This window comes from Homarus americanus, unplaced genomic scaffold (assembly GCF_018991925.1).
Source record: "Homarus americanus isolate GMGI-L3 unplaced genomic scaffold, GMGI_Hamer_2.0 scaffold41027, whole genome shotgun sequence".
NCBI classification, from domain to species: Eukaryota; Metazoa; Arthropoda; class Malacostraca; order Decapoda; family Nephropidae; genus Homarus; species Homarus americanus.
In genome coordinates, this window is record NW_024745073.1 from 1,238,511 (window position 1) to 1,261,197 (window position 22,687).

At 38.7% G+C, this 22,687-nt stretch overlaps 3 protein-coding genes across 6 annotated transcripts in view; 1 reads left to right on the plus strand and 2 right to left on the minus strand.

Annotated features, from left to right (window-relative positions):
• The window catches only part of LOC121878378 (nucleoredoxin-like), a 120,853-nt gene extending 118,470 nt beyond the window's left edge, over positions 1-2,383 (minus strand). Inside the window, exon 1 of one of the 3 annotated variants that reach the window (XM_042384584.1) lies at positions 2,296-2,383. The gene's annotated coding sequence lies outside the window, so the exon portion shown is untranslated. Of the gene's footprint in view, positions 1-2,217 lie in introns of all 3 variants that reach the window. The other 2 variants (XM_042384582.1, XM_042384583.1) reach the window with 2 other exon arrangements.
• A 1,222-nt stretch (positions 2,384-3,605) lies between these two features.
• LOC121878310 (pleckstrin homology domain-containing family A member 3-like) lies at positions 3,606-12,523 on the plus strand. Its single transcript, XM_042384416.1, has 7 exons — positions 3,606-3,692; positions 5,144-5,260; positions 5,889-6,050; positions 6,842-6,963; positions 7,757-7,900; positions 8,143-8,201; positions 8,486-12,523. Exons 1-7 carry the CDS (start codon positions 3,653-3,655, stop codon positions 8,496-8,498), a joined length of 657 nt encoding a protein of 218 aa, XP_042240350.1. The 5' UTR covers positions 3,606-3,652; the 3' UTR covers positions 8,499-12,523.
• On the minus strand, positions 10,961-21,156 carry LOC121878309. Of its 2 annotated transcripts, XM_042384414.1 has the most exons (6): positions 21,002-21,154; positions 19,287-19,450; positions 15,231-15,383; positions 14,612-14,767; positions 14,383-14,466; positions 10,961-13,400 (listed from the first exon to the last, which is right to left on the minus strand). In XM_042384414.1, exons 2-6 carry the CDS (start codon positions 19,417-19,419, stop codon positions 13,261-13,263), a joined length of 666 nt encoding a protein of 221 aa, XP_042240348.1. In that variant the 5' UTR covers positions 19,420-19,450; positions 21,002-21,154; the 3' UTR covers positions 10,961-13,260. The 2 variants fall into 2 exon arrangements, with proteins under 2 accessions (XP_042240348.1, XP_042240349.1); XM_042384415.1 differs by lacking the exon at positions 15,231-15,383 and having other exon boundaries at positions 21,002-21,156.
• Positions 21,157-22,687: the final 1,531 nt, after the last annotated feature.

The following is a 22,687-nucleotide window of genomic DNA, read 5'->3' on the forward strand; positions in this document are numbered from 1 at the left end:
ACTACCACACCATCCTGCTACCACTACCACACCATCCTGCCACCACTACCACACCATCCTGCTACCACTACCACTCCTGCCACCACTACCACACCACCCTGCTACCACTACCACCTCCACCACCACATTAATAAAAAAACACCCAGTACTCAAAAAACAACACTCGTCCTCAAAACTATAAAACATAAATAAAAGCAAACACAAATAACAATCCACTTAACCACAAACACCAGGTCAAAAAATTCAATTCGTACAAAAAAAAATCTCGACAATCACACAGGCAGCAGAACCAGGAGGGAGTTATTAGTTTACACACAGACCATTGACATACTATACGTACACGAGACAAAAAAATCAATAAACGCGTCATCTATAACATCTGAACCCCCCATAATTGTACACTCACAAGACAATGGGAATAAAACCAGCTTAGTATAAACAATGCAGGTCTCAATTCCACTAACTCGGAGATAAAAGGATCATCTGAAGAGTCTGATTCCACGTTTAGTATCACCTTATGATTTAACAAACTAACACTGCCTTGGGAGGGAAGGGATCAGACTAGAATAGGTTAGCGTCGGGGTGTTTAATCTGCAGGTGATCCGAGGTGAATTATAGTTTTAAAAATAGTCTCTCTTTCTCGTTGAAGTTTACAAGTTGTGTGCTGTTGTCTGTGTCAAGAAAGACCGCCTCAAATGGGGAAAAAAATATTCAAGGTTATCCCCTTTACAAAATGTGGAGAAAAGCTGAACCAATCCCCAAAGGAAATAAGCTTTTTTAAAAAATTTCTTGGGTTAAGTCAACTTCCTGTTCTATCATTGTTGGTTTACCTTGACTGTCTGAGTGTATTATGAACCAATGTTAACTTGTATGGCGAATTTTACTATATAAACATCTATCTATCTATCAATTCTATTTGTTGCAGCCAAATTAAGACGCATAAACTGCGTTTTATGCGTCTTAATTTGGCGACTGTGACACTGAAAAGATTACATGAAGATTAAACACCCCAGCTTAATTCACATGATTGAACATCCCACTAAGGTTAACCTAACCTAACCACCACAGTTGAAATAAGCTGGAGTGTCAGGTAAACACACATAATGCATCTACAGTAGATACTAAACTATTTCAATCCTTTATTTTCGCGCATCATTTTCTGGAATATGTTCATACACTCGACATTACAAGATTTATTTTATATATTAAATAAAAAGTACTCTTCCTCACTCACACTAATGGATCTAAAATAAAATATAGTCGAGAGTGTATTTAGCTATATATTAAAACTCTTATTTATTATGGAAGCTACGAATGTCAGTGCGAGTGTAATGTCGGAAATTTCAGTATACTGATTTAGTTTGCTTTTAATATTCCCCAAAACACTACAACCAATAATAATAATAATAATAATAATAATAATAATAATAATAAATGTACTGTTTTTATATTCGAGTTAAAACGCAGCGTAAGTTTATCGATAATGTTTATGTACTGTACAATGTTGGTATACCTACACTGTAAAATCTCATATACCTGCAATGTCATTATGCATTCCTATAATAATCAATGTATACATGTATGAAGATTATACTATTTATCTTACAAAACTATTTATCTAACATTAATCAGGAGATTACCCGTTACTGCCCGTGTAAAGTGACGGCCTGAGGGGTAATCCCGATGTATGCGGCTTACTGACACACACACATTAACCGGAGCTTCATCAATAAACAGAAGAATATTTTTGCTAAAATTACCATACAAGTTCACGTTGGTGCGACAGGTACTTAGTCTAGGTAATACAATGTATACGTGTTACAAGTATACAATGTACATAGGCAGTGGAGGTATACAGTATACATTGACAGTAGAAGTATACAGTAAACATACAGTGGAGTATACAGTGAAGGTATACAGTATACATAAGCAGTGGAGAAATACAACGTACATAGACACACCCCCTAGTCTTGTAGGGGCGAGACTACCGAGCCCTCTTTCCACCACACTTGTTGGGGAAGGTTTTAAATCCCCCAAAACCTGCGGCCGTGTTCACCTCCTCCACCACCCCCGCACTGCTTGCCACACCGGAGTCCCCTTTTAACGTTTACAAACAAAATCTTTTAATAGTACTACGTTTCTCTCTTGAGGATTTTTGTCACCGGTTCCTAGGGTTACAATTCCTTAAATTCCCAGCTAGATAAAATGGATATTCACCACAGGATTCGCTTGGACAGGATTATACCGTGAGTAATACGGATCACGAGTCACACTAAGCGGAGGATAACACCCTACCTCCACGACGGCCAAGCTCACACTATGGCAGACGACGCGTCAACACTCCCGCCAAACACGAGGGAGGGACACACTGCCTCCTGGGGCCCGCCTCCCGCACTAACCCTCACCATCCCCAACCTAGAATACAGTACTAACTTAAATAAGCAAGAAAAATAATCTCATTCCTTGAATCTTTTAATATTATTGTTTAGTATATGCACCAGTTTAGAGTACGTGCTGAAGGACCTAGCTGTTGAGTCACATGCAAAATATTAAATATATATCACGACAATGATCGCTGGGTTTTTTCTTCGTAAGTTTGGTATATAAGAAGATGATGTATATAATATATTTATTCTATAAAATCACCATTGCCCCTGTTTGCACATAGACATAGCAGGAAGTCGCTACATCCGGGGATAACTCAAGGAAGCTGTCAAAAACTTACTTTTGTAGGGATCTTTTTTTTGTGGGTGACCCTAAGCTAATCAAGCCAAACGACCCTGATGTAGTTTTTTAATCTGGCTCCCGAATAAGTTACAGTAATTTGGTTTGTGTCGCCTTGAAAATAAATGACCATCCGTTTCTGGCCGACGTATTTCTTTTTAACATTGACCATTTTATGTGCACCCAGTAATTTGGATTAAGCAGATGACAATTATCCCTTGAGGTCTCTCTTGACTATTATATTGTACATATGCACTATCAACATTGCATACTTGCATTATATTCATTGTATACAAGTTATGACGCGCTGGGATACAGAAACGCAGAAATAAAACAGACAGCGAGATACAGGTACACAGACTCACAGAACCACATACAAACTCAATAAGACTCAGCCAGCGAGAGACAGGACACACTCACAGAAACACCGACAAGCACAGAGAGAAACGTGGAAAATGACGAAGAAAACGGGAACCTAAGTATTGTTACCAAGTTCAGGGGTCCAATTAGGAACAGGAAGAAGGTCGACCCTCATGTGTGTCTGAGAAGAAACCCGGGCTCATAACTCCTGCCTAAACTAACACAAATACATGCAATATACACAAACATACACACGGGCATAGGTATGTAATGAGAAGATAATTATAAAACAAACAAATATGATGCATGATTTTCCGAAATATTAATACAGCATTTATTGTTTTAGCTCTTATCTGTTGCTGTCTACGTTTGTCGCGCACTATAACCCATACCATTTCTCTGCACTCTCTATTTACATGCTGAACCAACTTAAACTTGTAAGACAGTGTTATTGAATAAATGTTTAATATATGTGGAGAAGATTTAAAAGCCGCGGGACAGTAGTAGTTGAGGGAGCTGCCGGTTGTAAACATTGGCTGCCAGCTGGCCTTGTGTGGAGAGTAGAGCCATGGAAGGGATACTATATAAATGGACAAATTACTGGAATGGTATGTCCTGAATGTTAAAGAGAATGTTCAAACTGTATATCTAAAATTTCAGTGTTCATGATACGTGAGAGATTTAGTGCCGTAGTTGGTGTATGTGTGGTATAATGTGTGCAACAAGGTAATAGTCAATGACAGACGACGAGGTGTTGAGGTGGCAGTGATGGTCTTAACCCGTTGGTGTCAAGCTCCTGTACAACCACGACTCGTGCTGTGCTGTATATACGTATTTTTGAAAAGTTTTTAAGTGAAGAGGTAATATAAAAACTATCTTGATAACTTTAAAGTGGGTTATAGGGAAGCTCTAGTTGAAGACTTTGTCATTTGTCACATAGCCTTGGAGGCATCGCAGTTCTCACGGTTGACGAGGCACTGTTATTTTGGTTTCTTTCTTCAAATTACCGTTATTTAGAGAAAGTCGATTAGTATCTATTTCCCCAACATTTGTGCTATCAGTTAAAGAACGACACTGTAGGTCATCACAATGTCACCTTTGCCGTGACATGCCTACACTGTTTTGACCTTGGTGAGGTAACAGTTCCTGGTCTAGTGTTCCTGTGCCCTTGGGAGTTTATTCTTATATTTTTGGTAACATTGGAAGTGAGGGTTGCCACCTGTATAATTGGTTCCGAAATTTTTTTATTAGATACCTTTGTGTATTCTATTCATTTGTAATTTAAATTCTGTAATATGGTTAAAAAAGATCTATTTTTGAATTCTAAGAGAAATAGACTGTTGGTTGATAATTACTACCCAAGAGTAGTACTGTAGTGATCACTGGTTCATCCTTACTACTATTAGTCACAGTTCAATGATATTTTATGAACCAAAACACTGATGGGTTATAGGTGATGGTGAAGGGGTAGTGGGGCATAGGGGAGAATGAGTCATTGATACACTTCAGGAGGTTCCAGATTTGTAAGTTATAAAAGAACGTACAGTATAGTTTTAGTTAAAACTTACGTACTGTACAGGTAGAGTGCAGTACTATATTCCATTATGGTCAATTACCTTACAGTATAAGGTTTTGGCTCAAGAGTCACTAAGGTACATGCTTAGTTTGAATCTTCAATTCTAAATGAGTTTTCTTTCTTTGTAATTAATTTTTGTCTTGTTCAAAAGCAGAGCTTAAAGCTGTACTTAGTAAGGAAAATAATGAAAACATCAATCCTTAATTTGGAAACCAAATTATTGTTCATTGTTAAACCAATTCCTTTGGGTATTTATATCTTGGTTCTAAGTGATTACTGGATAACGTAAAGCTAAGCCTGGTAAGAAAGGCTGCCAGAAGCTGTGCAATGTGAGAGCTGCCACCAGGATATCAAGACTAACCCCACACAAGCATGGAAAATGGCTGTAAAACAGCGATAATGATGAGTTTGAGTTTCTTTGATTCAACAGGCTTATAATAATTTTGGGGGAAAATACCATTAAAACTTTTTTATTACTTACAGGCTGGCAACCAAGGTGGTTTATATTAGATCAAGGGGTTCTGGCCTATTACAAGTCACAGGAAGAGGTAAACCAGGGCTCCAAAGGCTCAGTGAAGCTTTCAGCATGTGAAATATTAGGTAAGTGAGTCCTTCATTTATTTTTTTACACTTTATAATCACTCTTGGAAGCCTTTTTGTACATGACACACACTGGTCATAATCAAGACCAATGCAGATTCATTCATCTTTGACTTTCATTCATTCTCTAAAATGCTGTAACATATGTGTCCTTTGATGTTTCACCTCCTCAACATGATCTCATGATTACAGTATCTTCTCTTGCTCTGCTACTCCTCTCCCACTTACATCCCTTATCATTATTGAACACTCTCCATTAGTCATGCCTCCACCCCTTGTAGGCACTCACCCATCCATGAATATATTGAACAACCATGGTGACATTACATTTGATATAGAAAAATTAGATACATTTTAAAATATTTTCCTCCATTTGACTATGCAGATGCAGATATTAATTTTATTTTTGGTTATTTACAAATTGTGATTCAGTGATATATAATTTTAAATTCCAAGATGTTTTTGTTTATCTCATGAAAAACTTAAATTCTCAGAGTTTGTCACCCAGACCTCTTAATACTTTAAGCAAAGGCAAATACATTAAAGAGGTTGATATCGAGGAATTACATTACAGTTTATTGTCATATCTGAGCTTTCTAGGAACTAACATCTTGTCTCCTTATTGCAGTACACCCGACGGATACAATGCGAATAGATATTGTGATTCCTTACGAGCAGCACTTTTACCTCAAGGCTCCATCTCCACATGAACGTCACGCTTGGTTAGTGGCCCTGGGCAGTGCAAAAGCTGGTATTCCTCCTGCCATACCCCAGACAAAAATTGAAAAAGGTAAAGATGATGGTGATGATGATGATGAAAAGAAAAAGGTTTATAGTTTCAGTGTAAATTTGGCATATTCATGTTACAATAAACACCTCATAACTCGGCAGATATGGGGCTGAGGCCTTTGCCGACTTACCAACAATGAGTCAGTTTATATAATGAAATAAAAATAGAATTGTATTAGGCACTGTACTTACCAACAACAAGGGGCAATTGCATGATGAGCCTGTAATAGGCAAACAAACTGTACAGTACATGAAATTGTTCTGACAAACTTAACACAAGAGTACTTCACAGGCACAGTAAATAATTGTGCTGACAAACTTAAGACTACACTGTACTGTACTGTATATATAACACTTAACTCTCTGTACAGTAACACTTCACAGGCACTTACCGGTAATCACTGTCACTGTGATGAGATGCGCATGTAAACTGATGCTCACGGGGCCGACATGGCCTGCCAAGCGTGGGCCAGCTTGCTGAGTTCTCACTTGACTGGGATCCTGCCGACTAATAAAAAATGTAATGGTTATCTGGTGCTGTGCTGACTATCAGATGTGGGGTTTACTGTATATGGTGAATAGTTTATTATAATTTATTTTTCCATCATTTGAAGATTAGGTCCCCAGTTTATTTCATTTGGTGATTAAATACCCTAACCTAAACTAGCCCCCCCCCCTTCACCCCATTATCATTAGGGTGTTCAATCATCAGGTGAAATAAGCTGGCGTATTTAATCTTCATGTGATCCGCATCATATATTGAACTAAATAACATTATTGTACACTTTCAAGAGCAAGAACCAGATATTGTTAAGGCCAAGAAGTCTGAGCTCCGGCTGACCTGTGACCTCCTGATGAAACAGGTGTACAGTGTCAAGACAGCAGCTAACAACCCTGATGGACCTGATCTTGAGGTGTAGTGGAATTATCTTTGTTCGTGATCTTTAGGTTTAGTTGAAGATGCAGAAAATTTCCACTTGACTGGACCTATTTATTAAGAGAAAGAAGGTTCTTCTTATGGGGAATGTTTGTGAAATATGAAATAACACCACTTCTTTTTATGGGTATTAGCCCACCCAGGCACAGGTCACCAATCCACAGCGGAGTCTGGGGGTGAAAAAATTTAATAAATAAATTACACCATAAATAAAAACAGAAATGGAAAAAAATTAAACAGATCAAGAATGAGAAACGATATACTGTATATGTAGTGTTGTCAAAGTGTGAGAAACAATTGAGACCCTGCAATTGTGTGTAAATGAGGCAGAAAGTCATTTAAATCAGCAACCTGGGATTTGTTCACAACTTTTGTGATGCTATATGGCAGCAGGGTCTACCATAATATAACAAATTAGTTATGATTCTAATATCATCCCAGGAAGTAGTACCTCCCTGTTTGATATCTGCCTACTACCTACTCGCAGCCATTTGAAATATACAGTAATATATAAATTTATGGCAATTTTATGAATGTTTAAATTATTTTGCATCATCTGTGTACCACTCAATATGATAAGTAGTAATTAAATCATCATTGCATCTGAATACCACTGTAAAGTGAGACAGTGTGAAGTAGAATTCCTTCAGCTTGTATTTATTTATAGTACAAGTATTTTTAAACTATTGTCCTCTTAAGAATCAGCTGCTTTGTTGTCACCAATTTTACACTGGTTGTACAGTTCTGTATATTATTTGTTCTATTCCCAGAAACTGGATGAATCCACGACTTTACTATCAGCGACATGTGATACCTTCATCCATACACTGGAGGAGTGTATGAAGTTGTCTAACACCTCACCTACACCACAGCTCTCCGGAGACTCACCCATTCCCCCAATCATCCTCCTTAAGGTCATAATTCTCTACACTGTGTGTCTGTAGACAATAATTAAAGCTCATTTTTATATTAAAGTAGTACAATATTGGTAGTACAAATGTAAAAGTGGCAAACAGGTCATAAATTTAACGAAATATCTGTGCATAAATCCTTGGTGGCCATCAGAAGAGTATACTGTACAAAGATTAAATTTTTAACAAAATTAATTTATAGTAATGCTCAGTTTTTAGTAAACTTATTTTGTTTTACTTTGTAGGAAAGAAAATCTTCCAGTACTTCCACACCAATAACTACAAGACAGAACTCTACAGAAAGGTAAGAATTTCAGCAAGAAAGTTTTTTCATTATCCTTAACCCTTTCTTGACTAGACATCCATCAGCCAGAGAAGTTAATATTGTGTCCCCCAGACCAGACACATTCAAGAAATTACAGGAAAAGATCATAAATTCCTGTGTTAAAGCTTAAAAGTGATGTTTGCATTTTACAATATTTCAAAGATCGTGTTTTCATATCTAGCCATGAAATACGGTGCATAAATTAGAGGACACACTTAACAAAGTCTCCAAGATATTAATTTCTACTGTACTTTATTTTTCAGAAGGACAGAATGAAACTGTAGCCTGTAGGAATGTGATGTGTGAAGAAATTCAAATTTTGCTGTATAGAATCCTGTTCATGCCAAGTAACATGAAGTCACCACTGCTACTTCCACACAGATGACATCTGGCATTGTGAGTTTGTGTTGGCTTTCTGAGGCAGTTGCATTTTTCATATTGTGTTTGAGCATATTAGAAGAACCCCAAGAACCAGTTGTAAACGTTTAATCACAAACATTTCACGCTAACACTGAATAATTAAAAGATAAATACCTCTCCTACCTCCATGATGATTGATTAGTAAACAACAGTTACATTCCTAAATGCCCTTTGTGATGAATTCAAATATTAAATAGGTAAGTAACAAATTGAAGATTCTTTACTCTAGTAACTTTCTGCATCATAATTCCTTAAGTTGGTTTATCCTTTTGGGCACTTTAGTTGAGTTGAATCATTATAGAAACAGTTAGTGTTTGTTTAGTCATTAAAAAATTTTGAAGATGATGTGATGGAGGACTTGGTAAAACCAAAGAAAGCTAGAAATTACAGAAAATATATGTGCTATGGAGAGAACTAAATCTAAAAGGTAAGTCACAACAACTGCTTGGGAGATTATGAACAAACACAAATTACACTGTACACCGTATTTATTCATGTTGACGTTGTGAACGTGGAGGAGCGGTGAGTACAGTACGCTGGTGTCAGCTGTGTAACATTATTTATCATTCCAGTTACAGTGTCCTGAGTATATTTTCCATATTACTCTTCAAGCTTATCTTTATAATGAATGAAATCAAAACAACTTTATTTTTAATAGGAAATTATTGCATTTTTATTTTTGAAGGTTGTGTTGAAAAATATTGCTTGTGCAGTCACTGGTTATTATTGAACATATTATTAAAATATGTTCACCATTACCAGTTCAGTAATGATTTTCTTATACGATGGGAAATTGATCACTAGCACACGCTTCCATCCAACTTTTGTCATCTTATTTTCCTTTCCTTAATGAAAATAAAAAAATATTAAAAAACACAGGAGAGTATGTACGGAAGGTAGAGCACTGACCTAGTGTAGTGTCTAGTGCAAAAATTTATATATATTTTTGATTGGACAGCTATTACTGTTTACTGGCACCTTTTGTTTTAGTATATTTTGTAAAGATTTTGTCTGTATACAGTATTGAGAAGGATGTACACAGAAACACATGGGAAATAGTAGAGTATATATTTATTAGTTGGTAGTAATATTCTGATATTATACTTTATAATCAATTATTACAGTACGTATAAAAGATATGCATCAAAATTTCTCCATGTTGAATGTTGTTTAGAATATTCACTAGAGAAGTAGTATAGTATGTTAAAATATTTATTAGTTTTTGTGTGCTGTATATATTTTCCATACACTAAATTTTACTTTTAAAACTTTTTGGATATGGAGTTTGTAAGTTTTGCCTCTGTGCTTATGTTATGTTGTTGAGATTATTGTGAGAAATGTGGTAAAACTAGTTTACGTTTTTAGGGGTCTTATCTTCCCCAGGTATTATACACTGGTGAACTATTGCTTCCAAGAACAGATAGACTGGAAATATTGTCATTGTCAACCTGAATTGATCTGATCATTTAATGTGAACTATTTACTGCAGGGAAGGGTCAAAGGCTGCTTCATGTGAATTTCATTAGAATTATTCCTTAGGATTACATTTCAAGTGACTTATTTTTTTAGCCTGCACAGTGCTTGTCCAGTCTCATGCTGTAAGTATTGGGCCAAATTGAGCTGGATGGGGAACAGTGTTCATGTTTTTTTTATCATTATCTGTACTGGTATAACTGTATTTTTTGGTGATACTTCTCTCTTTGCTGTGTATTGTATTTACAAAGAAGAAACATCTTGTTTGGCAAAGCATGACATACTCTACAATGTCTGAATAAATAAGCTTTAAAATCTACATTGCGAAACTCAAATTGCAACATAAATCAATCCATTTTGTGATGAATAATTATACTTAAGGAATTACTGTACTTTGAAAAGAGATTTTGAACTGTTGGATTAAGTAGGTAATTAGAACTTTATAGATTGACATTTTACTCCAAATGATGTGTACTGTACTTGGTAAGTAGTGGCAAAATGTGCTGTACTGTACTGCATTGTTATAGTTTACCATGTTTTGGAATGAACTATAAGACATAAAATAACAATGATATTTTGAACAGATTTTTGTGGGAGCTATACTAATAATATGCTTTATTGTACAGGTATCCTTTGATATACATATGGGTGAGGCCCCCCCCCCCCACACACACACACAAAAATTAATTGTCAATATTTTCATTGAACAAAAGAGCATGTTGGAAAAATTGGGTTCGGTTCCCAATGACAAAAATACTCCAATATCATACCCCTAAAACACGAAATTGGTTCACAAACAAGAACAAAACCTACCTAAGAATAAATAGTACACAACTACTGTACTCGAATTTACTACTTAACACATGAAAAAAATAGTAAAATACTATTTAACTATACTGTAGTACATTACCTAGTGGGAGGGCAGTCTGGATGGCTCACCACCACTAGGGGTGTGCTGAGTAAGGGCCTTACTCAGCATGATGAGGAGGATAGTCCAATTTCATCACTGCTGTCTGCCAAGGACACCACAGTCCTCAGCATGCTTGTAAATTGTGGATACAGTAAAAGCAGCTAGACCAAGATCTTTCCCAATCCTGGTAGGGCCATCACCGCATTCAGTGAGCATGGATATGTCTTTGCGCATTTCTCCCCAAGATGGCTGCGCCAGCTGACTCTCGCACATGAAATTTGAATTTTTGCCTGGACCCAAATTTGTATAAGCGGGGAGAGCTTTCGTATCTCAAAATAGTGGTGTCAACTAAGTATATAAGTACAAGCGAATTTTCATATCTCAAAAGTTCATATATCTAAGGATATCTGTACTGTACTTAAATATGTCAACAACTCATTTTCTTTTTAATATACATAGTTGTCATACAGGTTTACAGTTGGATAGGCAAGTATATAAACAATGCAGTTACTGTGTACATTTCAGCAGGAGTATAGACAATGATTATTTTCATGGTTGTATCGAAGAGTATTATATATATACAATATAATATAGATGTGTAAACAAACAGATGCCAAAGGAGAAAGTTATAAAGAATTGTTATTAAAAGTGTTGTTGGTAATATGTTTGTATTAGGGCTCAAGAATTGAATAATAATGATGTTAGGGGCTATTTGATTATTTTTGTATTGGAAAAGTTAGTTAGTTACAGTATGGTGTGGTCTTTGTTGCATTCATGATATTTTCTTATTGCACAAGTTTTTTGTGTGTTTTTTTTAACACAGAGAAACATATGTTTGGGTTTAAGGAAATGAATAGATGAGGGATTTGAAATTTCGGTACTGTACTCAACCCAAAAGGGATGATGAGATCGAGGGAGAAGAGACTGTGGCCTGTGTACTGTAACTTATTAACCAAGACAGACCAGGAAGTCATGAGTAAACCCAAACATACTTATATTGGTTTCATATGCATTGTTTAACACATGCCCCAGATGTTAATTGTGCTGGTATTTTAAGTCAGCTGCTGGTGTTTAGTGGAAATCTAGGGGTTTTTTTCCTCCTTAAGATTTGCCAATATCATCATAATGTAAAATTGTATAAGTGAACCATTTTTTTATTTGAGATACAGTAGATGTAAACCTGAGGACCATTTAATAGTGAGAGTGAGTATGTGTTATCATAGTGGATGGAACCTTTTTTGAAGGAGACATTATAACCGTGTTAATTACAAAGTTTCTTTATTTGAATATATTTTATACTTTAAGGTTTGATTTATGTGATGTCTTTTGTAATGTAGAATAAAGATCCACAAATATATGGTATTGGATAATGGGGTTTTGGAATAATAAATGCCTTGTGTATAAACTGTACTATATACAGTATACAGTAGTATTGTTTATACATATATTTCAGCTTTTTGTTTTTTATAATAAATGGAAAAAATTTAGGAATTGTAAAGTTGAATTTTTTTTATCGGACAACAATCAGTTTGTTTAAATATATTCACAATCACAATCATTCCTCATGTTGAAAATGTCATGTCCAGAGTAATGTACAGTCAGTTCTATAGTGCAGTAGTTGTGTTTATGAAAAACACCGCATTTTAGGAAGATACTGTAGTATCCATTGATTCAGTGGGAATTTAGAGATAAGGGGGTAGTAGATTCGAGAAAGCACTAAAAATGATAACCTAACATAACATAATTTAACCAAATTTAATATTACCTAACCTAACTTTCCCATGAAATGTTAAGAATTTATTCAGGTGAAATAAGCTGGTATACCTTAACAGGTGAAATAAGCTGGGGTACCTTATCAGGTGCAATAAGCTGGGGTACCTAATCTTCACATGACTCAAAAATTCAATACCAAACTCTAATGTTGGTTATATTACTGCATATCTAAAACACAGTGCAGTGCACCAGGTTACATATGATACTTTTATTAGCTGACTGACATAGTGGTTAAATGTTATTAAATTTTACCCATTCCTTCCTCCCTTTTATGGGATAGACAGGACTCCTTACCCTACTTACTTCTTCCTCTGATAGACAGAACTCTTCACTTACTCTTTCCTCTGATAGACATAAATTCTCACTTACTTCTTCCTCTGATAGACAGAACTCCTCTTAATCCTTCCTCTGATAGACAGAATAATTTACTCCTACATAGCCTCCTAAAATCACCACTTGGTTCTAGAAGTCACGCTGGCAGATGTAGGAGAGGAGTGTCTCACAGTTTAGGTTCTTGGTGGTCCACATTTGGTTTGTGTTGGATAGGTCAAAGCAGACACCCTCATTGGAAATGCTGGAATGTGTAGATTTAAGCTTGAAACCTGAAGGTATAAAAGAAATAATAATTTCCATGAGATGTACAGTATTTAGGAAAATGAACCAACAATGAGTTGTTGTTTTTTATTAGTGGACAGTGAAAGTCGTAATAAAGAACAGACCGACTGCTCGAATGGCTAGTAATTTGAGTGGTGTTAAAAATAATAAATTAATTAAAACAAAAATCAGAAAGTTCAGAGGTCCCTAGATTACTTACCGTAATTACATCAAAGACTATTTTCAAGTAGTCTTTTTAAATCTGAAGAATAAAAGTAAGTTCATTTAAAATATACAATAAGGAATCAGTTTTATATTGCTCTCAAGCCAAAACCAAGATTATCTCGGCAGTAGGAATGTAGTGAACCCAACGAACTGAACACGTAGAAGATTGACAGTTCTTGAAAAAAATTTATACAGTACAGTATTTCAAATTGTTGCTGACTATTTGAATCTGTGATACAAGTGTACTCATCGTAAGGATATTTATGAATAAAAGCTAGTATCTTTATTAGATATGAAAATAACATATCACGTAGATAACACTGCTTCTAGTCCAATCAGCTAAGTTAATCAATGTTGGCTCTGGTTAGTACAGTACTTGGGTGGGTGGGTGACTGCCTGGGAACACTGGATGCTGTTGGGATTTAAACTAAAGGACCCTACTGGAAATAAGCATCCCATGGTTTTGTCAGTTGCCCTTGGTAAAATTGCTAAATACTACTTGTTATTACAGTACTGTATTCTACTGTATAATGAATATTATCTCAAAGAAGGAGAGAACACAACTGGCCCATAAGCTCAAACATCACACTGTAGTAAATAATGAATAATTTGATTAACAATATGAAAACCTTAAAATAGCTGTCTACTGTAGTTAACAAAATTCCATGAGTGTTAAATGAAGCTGGAAGAAGAGTACAGTATAGTACACATTACTGTAATTTACAGTTTACAGAGAACATTTATATTAACATCAGCCTAACTTACCTGTCCTGTAGTGCCAGAAAGGACCTGTCATAGACCCATTTGAAGCTGACATAAACTTTAAGCCGATCCAAGCTGGCGTTTCACCTGCCAAGGAAGATAAAAGTGCCTATAAAACTCCTTGTTCTGAATTTAAGGCAATTTAAGCCCTCATTTAATAGACAGTACCTGCGTTAAGTTTTGAACAAAACTGAACATATTTGTAATAACGAATACTGTACCACTCTATTACCATGACGAGCCAAGACAGCTTGCAGCTCCTTCATCTTGGCTTCGTCCTCAGCCACAGCCAGCTGACCTCCTTCAGCTACACACCTATCCGTGGCAAAGTCCCATCCGATACCACGTGTGTACATCAAGTAATACCTCCTTCCTTCCTTGATGTATGCTGCCAACACAATTTTGTATGTAAGTCTTTGTACACAGAGAGAGGGAGGAACACACCATAAAAACAGTTACTTTCTATCCACAAACATAGACTGTAGTAGAGGATAACAATTGTGTGGATGTTTGGTGTTACCTGTCAAACAGTTGGGTAGCTGAACCCTGTGTGCATAACAAAATGAGTTGTACTGTCAAAAACTGCAAGAAACGAGTGAGAATTGTAATGGGTTTCATCTGTGCATTAGAAGCATGTCGGGAGTTATAAGAGGACCTTGTCCAGGATGATAGAAGGCAATGATCAGGTCGCCATAAGCCTACAGATGTTTATTTTGCAATGGCGGATACCTCACCTGGTCATGTGACAACTTTGATGGTAAGGTTACAGGCCTCCTCAAGGGAGCAAAAACCTCAACTAACATGAAGATCTATAATTATGAGTTTAGTTGAGGTGAAGTTCAGACACTCACTTGCCCAGTAGAAGGTTATTTGGCCGGTAGCATTACCGAGTTCATGGTAGACATCCTCATGGTACGACATGTGGCACACCCTCTCTTCGGCACTTACAATGGCTGTAGCAAAGTGGCACTTTGTGTTTGTGAAACACACCATCTTACACTCACCTGAGGGGGGGTGGGGGTTACCTGCTACAGTATTTCATTAAGTCAGAATAAAAACTACAGATACAATGCAAGTACAGAAATACAGGAACAAAATTATGATACTACTACTACTACCAGTACTATAGTATACAGTAGTAGTAAGTCGTATTAATACCACAATAATGTATAACTACTACAACTAACACTAATACTACCACTACTACTAATACTACACCCACCACTACTACTAAATACTACCACTACTATTACGTGGCCTCCATCCTCCCCCAATAGCCACACCTTTGCCGCTATTTTATTACCTTAAAATTAAATATCCTCATACATAAGTAGCTATCCTAGCTGTGTTGAGTTAGTTGAGCCGCAGGTTTATGCGGCATTCAGTAACTATTGCCTCATAGTCAATATCTGCAACTGTTGTCGGCTTTGGGGTCGATGCTCTCGTTCCCCAGAGGCAGAGCAAAGCCGACCTAAGGAGAGAGAAGGACAGTCGACATCTCATCCAGGCTGTTACATAACTTCTGGGCTGCTGCTTCTGTTTGGATAGCACCTCTGCGAGTCTGGCGTAGAAGCATCTTGCACTTGGTCCCAACCCACCAGAGGTTGTGAACACCAAATGAGTGAAGCTGCCTTGATCAACGTTCTGAATTCTCTCCCTGTATGCCCTTATCTTGTCGTTCTCGTTCCTCCTGTGTGCAGCATCAAGAGCTAAGTTACGGTGACATGCGGCCATGGGATAAAAAATTCTGATGTCGAAGAAGGCTCACTGTCCCCTCGTCCAGAATCCTCGAACACTGACGTCAACACGGGCTTCGCTGGATGTGTTTGAAGTCCTATGTTGAAAATTCTCACCTTCCAATGGAAGGAGGGTCGGTTCTACCCTGACATCGCAACAGATTTCCTTCAACATATTTGCTGTGAGATCCCTTACTTCGTCATGCCTCATGCATATGAAGCCCCCTTTCTTGCACACCATGGCGTGATCGCCGTCATAGGAAGAGCCACAGAATACTCCGGCTACACCAATGCTCTCTCCACCCTGGAAATGCCATCCCTCAGTGATCTCCACCACCAAGCACTGGAAAGGTTTGGCAATGGACTTCTGCACCACCCTCGTCATCGCCACCTCCTGCCACCTGCAGCCCCCCACCCAACTCGTGCAGTCCACCACTACAACAAAATTCAGCCCATAAGAGCCTGCACCGATAGATATAAGAACAGCACCATCCCATCTATTGTTAAAATAATAAACAACTCCTGATTTATGTACTGTACAGCCTTGTAAATATATTGAATGCACATTATATCATTATGTCTAAATCAAATGTACCGGTAAGTCTGTATATTTTCAGCCACCAGCTGCAACTCTATTAATAAACCGTTTATTATTATTATTATTATTATTACACGCATTGGGAGGGCAAACCTTCTACTGGCCGACCGTACCTTAGAGCAATGGCATCTGTAAATTTTTGTTTGTTAAGACTGAAACCATTTGCCCTTATCGGTAACGTAGTTAACCAGTTCGAGGCACCCACCTCCTGCGCTATAGCTACTTTTTTTTTCAAATTTTCTGGAACCTGCAGCAACAGTTGCTGCAACTTATCATTTTGGCAGTGCTGTCGATCTGTCGTATTGGACCTACGAATCTCGTTTACTTCACTGGTATCGACCTCCCCTGTTGCGTTCTGGGCTATTATGTGGTCCGTGAGGGCTGCCGTGAGCTTAAGTGAATTTTGATGTTCGGTGGCTGCAATCTCCTCTGGATTGGTTAGTTCCATCCCTCCCAGTCTTGATGGAAGTGCAAGAAGTGCTCTTTCTGCTGGGGTTAAGTGTGTGTGTTTCACTAATTTGGGAATGAACTTGACACTGATAGCTTCTTCCAGAGGGTGGAAGAGGGGTCCGATATCAGGGATAGTACGCATCAGGTAGTTCCAACAATGCTTGACTCCATGGGTGAATGCAGCAAAAGCCGCATGTGGCTCTGTGTTAGCAATCTCAGACAGAGCTTGGATTTCACTAACCCACTCATTCACCTTTACCGCTACGTACTCGGTCTTGAAGTCCGTAGTGCCAATTACTGCGCCTAGATGTCTTTGGCCGTCCTTAGTTATTTTGACCTCACTTCCGCCAAAAACATCCTTTGCCCGTTCATAATGTTCTGGCTTCACGATGAGGAAGGACTTGCTGGCGTTTGGGTGGTACCCTATTTGTGGACCTCGCGATGTTACCAAGTCCCACCACTTTTTGATGCTCTCCACTTTTCCTGCTCCTGTAAGGTCGTCAGCATGCGCCACTTGTTTGACCCCGTTGTTCAAATTTTATTTCTTGTTGGAGCACTGATGGCCTATTGCATACATTGCCATTGCAACAGGGTCCCCCTGTGTTGTTCCCTCGGTTGACTGTAAGATGGTATCACCTCTTAGGGCCTTGTTGTTTACTATATAAAGGTCTGATGGATTCCTATAGGAGTTTTCAACGTACATTGCAAAGCTTGGACACTTGATCTTGATGTTGTGCAGTGCAGCTTTGCAGTTAAGTATGTTGAATGCGTTTGAAGCGTCGACCAGGAGAACGGCCTCACAATCGCTTTGCTCAAATATCGTTCTCATGGCGTGAATGGCAGCTTCCCCTCCAGCTTGTTGGCCGGCACAAACTTGCAGGTTCCCTGCTGCTGCCCTGACATCGTCCTTTACCACCTCCATTATGCATTTTCCGATGATTCGCCTCAGCACTTCCCCCACTCCTATTGGCCTACATCCTGGATTCTTATCCAGGGGAATGAGGCGGCAGGCCGTCAGAGCATGAAGGTGATGGCAGCATGAGGATGCCAGCTTTCTTGCAAGGACGGCAATGGCCGTGCAGAGATCACTTGCTGCGGGGCCAAACTTGTTAGTGCTGAGGATGACTCTCCATCCGTTTGCATCCAGACCTGAAGGGCCGGCACCTCCCTGAGTCTTCAGTGCCTTTTTCCACACCATCCCTCCTGTTATTTTCTCGAACAGGACAGCATTTGGTGGGATATAGGCACCCTGAAACCTGATGCCTTCGTCATCACTTGCAGAGGGATGTTTTTCTTTCAGTTGTTTTAATGTCTCTCTGTTTATTGGCAGGACCCCACCGGTGGATTCCTCTGTGAGAGATCTTACCGCCAAAGACACTTTTCCCACGCATTTTGTTTCCAAACTTCCTTGCAGCATCATCGGTGTTTTGCTTTCCGTCTCCTGCAGATTTTAGTCTCTCCTGCAGTGTTCTTGCTTCACATAGGAAATCATTAAGGGCCCCCTTCTGCCACAGTGTCAGTCTTCTTTTCATTGCTGCCGCATTTTCTTTGTGCTTAGTCTTTGTGTGTGTCCTCTGACCGAATAGATGTGGTATTATTGCCAGTATATGAAGAGCTAACGGGGCAAGGAGGCGGTCTTGAGTGTACTCAGTTATGAGACTAATCATCTCCCGAATCATTTCTTTGGTGGCCGCACACTTGGGTGGTTCAAACAGGTTTGCTGGCGACCACCTGACAATTTCTGAGTAAGTTTTTTTTAACTCATATGTCTGCATTTTCCATCGACATGCCATTCCACTGTGGTGGCTGTCTCTCATTCACCTCGTGAACATCAGCTACTATTGGAGCAGCGTTTATTGGTACTACATTTTCAGGTTGAGTAGACTCACTGCTATCGTTTAGGATATCGGCAGGCAGCTGAGTCCCGGTGATATCCACTGTGGCCTCCTGTGACGGCTCCCTGCCATCACCACCACCACTACTACTACTACCATCACCACCACCACCACTACCACTACTACTACTAGGCTACTACTACTACTACTACTACTACTACTACTACTACTACTACTACTACTACTACTACTACTACTACTACCATCACTGCCATCACTACTACTCACACATATTATTGATGGAAACAGTTAGATTAATGGCTTCAAGTTGTAAAGCTCTATCCTTGACAATTATTGTGTCTGTCAATGACTTCGCTTGAGCTTCCATTATCACAACCAACATCATCATCATCGTCTTCATCTTGCTGGGTATTAACTCCTTTCACTCTCACCTGGAGAAGCAAAGTCAAAGTTTCAGATGACACAATAAAAAGATATGAAAAACTGAAAGTACAGTATGTTGAGGTACTGTACCCTGTAAACACCGTTACACTCTTGTCACAGTAGTATTACACTGCTGTCTGTCACAGTACTGTACTGCTGTCTGTCACAGTACTGTTACACTGCTGTCTGTCACAGTACTGTTGCACTGCTGTCTGTCACAGTACTGTTACACTTCTGTCTGTCACAGTACTGTTACACTGCTGTCTGTCACGGTACTGTTACACTTGTCTGTCACAGTACTGTTGCACTGCTGTCTGTCACAGTACTGTTACACTGCTGTCTGTCACAGTAGTGTTACACTGCTGTTACATTACTGATACACTGCTGTCTGTCACAGTACTGTTACACTGCTGTTTGTTACAGTACTGTTACACTGCTGTCTGTCACAGTAGTTACACTGCTTGCTGTCACAGTAGTTACACTGCTGTCTACCAAAGTACTGTTACACTGCTGGCTGTCACAGTACTGTTACACTGCTTGCTGTCACAGTAGTTACACTGCTGTCTACCAAAGTACTGTTACACTGCTGTCTGTCACAGTACTGTTACACTGCTTGCTGTCACAGTAGTTACACTGCTATCTACCAAAGTAGTGTTACACTGCTGGCTGTCACTGTACTGGAATACTGCTGTCACTGCACTGGTACACTCTTGTCATTGTACTTTTACACTGTCATTATACTGCTACACTGCTGTCACTACTGTTACACTGCTGTTACTGTACTGTTACACTGCTGTCACTGTTCTGTTACACTGTCTGTCACTGTACTGTTACACTGCTGTCACTGTACTGTAGTTATTTAGCCTACAGATTAGAATCTGACTTAACGTAAAAATCTAGTTCGCTAATGGTTCCAAGAACGTAAATGGTGGAGTGTCTGTTGTCACATTTACCCTCAAACTCACCCACTTCCATCATTCTGATATGAGCTTTAAGTGATTCAGGGAGAGGCTCTACGACATGGTTCCACACATGAGCTTTAGGTGATTCAAGGATGAGCTTTAGGTGATTCAAGTATGAGTTTTAGGTTATTCAAGGATGAGCTTTAGGTGATATAAGGATGTACTTTAAGTAATTCAGGGATAAGCTTTAACCCTTTCACAGCGTGTCATGCACTTGCTATTTTATTCTGGATACCGCCAGACGATTTTATTCAGCTCAGGGTAACCTCCCGCTGTGAAGGGGTTAAAGGAATCATAGATGAACTTTAAATTATTCAAGGGTGAGTTTTAAGTGATTCACAAATGAGGATTGTACTTGACCATCACCATTGTTAAAAAGTGAGTTTTGTCGTATATCAGACATGCCTGCACACCTACAAGACATGGTCACACATATAAGTCTACGACAGACATGGCCACATGAGTCACATCTACAACAAACATGGCCACAGACACTTCCAATATGGCCCCTCTACAAGAAATTCCCTAGTCTTTCTGAGCCTTCACATAGCTAATTTGTTTCAAAGGTTTCCATCTACAGTTCTATACTGTACTCACTTTCCTCCTCTCGTTTTCTTCTCTGTTTTTTTTGGGGGGGGTTGTGGTGGTGTTGTGTTGTTCGAACTGCTGCGGGCGTCGATGTAGCTGCCGTGACTGAACTTGGTGCTGCTGCGACAGACGCCTCCTGGCCACTGAGACTCTTGAGAGTCTTGAGTAGAGCGAGAACTGAGTCAAGTTGAAGAGACAGGCACAAGCGGGCTGCCAGAACCAACCCGAAGTCAATATAAGATAAAATAAAATACCGTAATACCTATACAACATACTTATGCACTAATTCATATTATATTAAATACGTAAATGAAGAATCCCACCGTGTGTTAACACGCGTTTAACTTACATATAAACGTAACATTATCATGAAATATTGACAACAGAATATTTTCTTTGTTTTGGTATAAGCTGCCGGGCAACCATGAGGTGTGACGCTGATGATGTGAAAACTTTTCTATCATCGACATTGTTTAGTAATACAGTATGTACAGTATATGCTTGGTGAGTGTTTTCACAGGTATGTTCAATGAACATTCAGATTCTCAAAGTTTAGTTTGTTAAATGTTACTTTACACTGGACACATAAAAGCTTATCTACCACTAAAGTAATATTAGAAACGAATAAATTCACTCGAAATTTTAGTTAAAGCTATCGTAACTAAAAGAGTTTTCTCATACGAACTTACTATTTTAGTTCACGTACATAAAGACCTTAGTTGTTGAAGGGCAGAAATAAGTAAAAGCATTGATGAAATTTATTGAGTCGACAAAAGATTGGCGAGGCATCAGTAGTGTCTGTCTCGTGTATTGCCTGCCTGACTGCTTCCCTGAGTAAACAAGTACACCCGTGACCCGAGGCAGAAATTTAGAACGGAAACAGCTTTATTCTGTGTCTGGACCCCCCCCCCTAAAGACATGAATATGAAAAGGGAGAAAGACTTATTTTCTTATTACAGTAAAACTAAATCACCTGACCACAGTCACATTTCTGAACCTGCATTCATACCCTGGAACTAAGCCATGGTGATATGACCGACCTGGCCACAGTTTCACATTACAGTAAATTACATCACTGGCCACTCCTCACCTGCAGTTTATACACAACCTCAGTTGAGCGTAAATCCCCGGTGTAGCTACTGTAGAAGACAGCAAGATGCTATCGATCCCTGTACACATCTTGAAATATCCCGAGCCAGTTGATCTTCCCATGTAAAGAACAGATCTGGGACCCTCCAAAAGGTAAACAAAAAACAAGTTCTCCATCATCACTGACATTATGCATTTTGTGCCTTGGCACTAGTGCTCTGTAGTTTTGCCGTGTTATTTCACACCCAGCTCAGATATTTGGAAACCTCCCCTACCCAATTTTTGGATTCACCCCTGACACATCCCTGCCATATTATTCCCCACCACAACCCTAAGAGTATACTGCTTTGGGAGTCAAAAGGCTGAAGATAAAGGATGCATTTTGACATACAGGTAATGTGGGAAAAAGTCTGGCTTTAGAACTTTAACATGTCTGATGCAAAGACAGCACACGAAAGTTGATGTTGTGACGCCATGGTTATCTGTCTACTTATACCCACTCTATTACAACACATTGTAGCCAGCCACTGCATGGTCTCCCCTGCCACTCTTCCTATAAAGTAGCTCTTTAACTCTCAGGTTAAAAGTCCACAATATATATAATGT

Coding starts and splice junctions, on each gene's coding strand:
- LOC121878310 (XM_042384416.1), top strand. CDS start 3,653: ATGGAAGGGATACTATATAAATGGACAAATTACTGGAATG. Junction 5,261..5,888: donor TTCAGCATGTGAAATATTAG/GTAAGTGAGTCC, acceptor TCCTTATTGCAG/TACACCCGACGGATACAATG. Junction 6,051..6,841: donor CCAGACAAAAATTGAAAAAG/GTAAAGATGATG, acceptor TACACTTTCAAG/AGCAAGAACCAGATATTGTT.
- LOC121878309 (XM_042384414.1), bottom strand. CDS start 19,419: ATGAAGACGATGATGATGATGTTGGTTGTGATAATGGAAGCTCAAGCG. Junction 14,768..15,230: donor AATAACCTTCTACTGGGCAA/GTGAGTGTCTGA, acceptor TTGTGTTGGCAG/CATACATCAAGGAAGGAAGG. Junction 13,401..14,382: donor TTTCTGGCACTACAGGACAG/GTAAGTTAGGCT, acceptor TTATACCTTCAG/GTTTCAAGCTTAAATCTACA.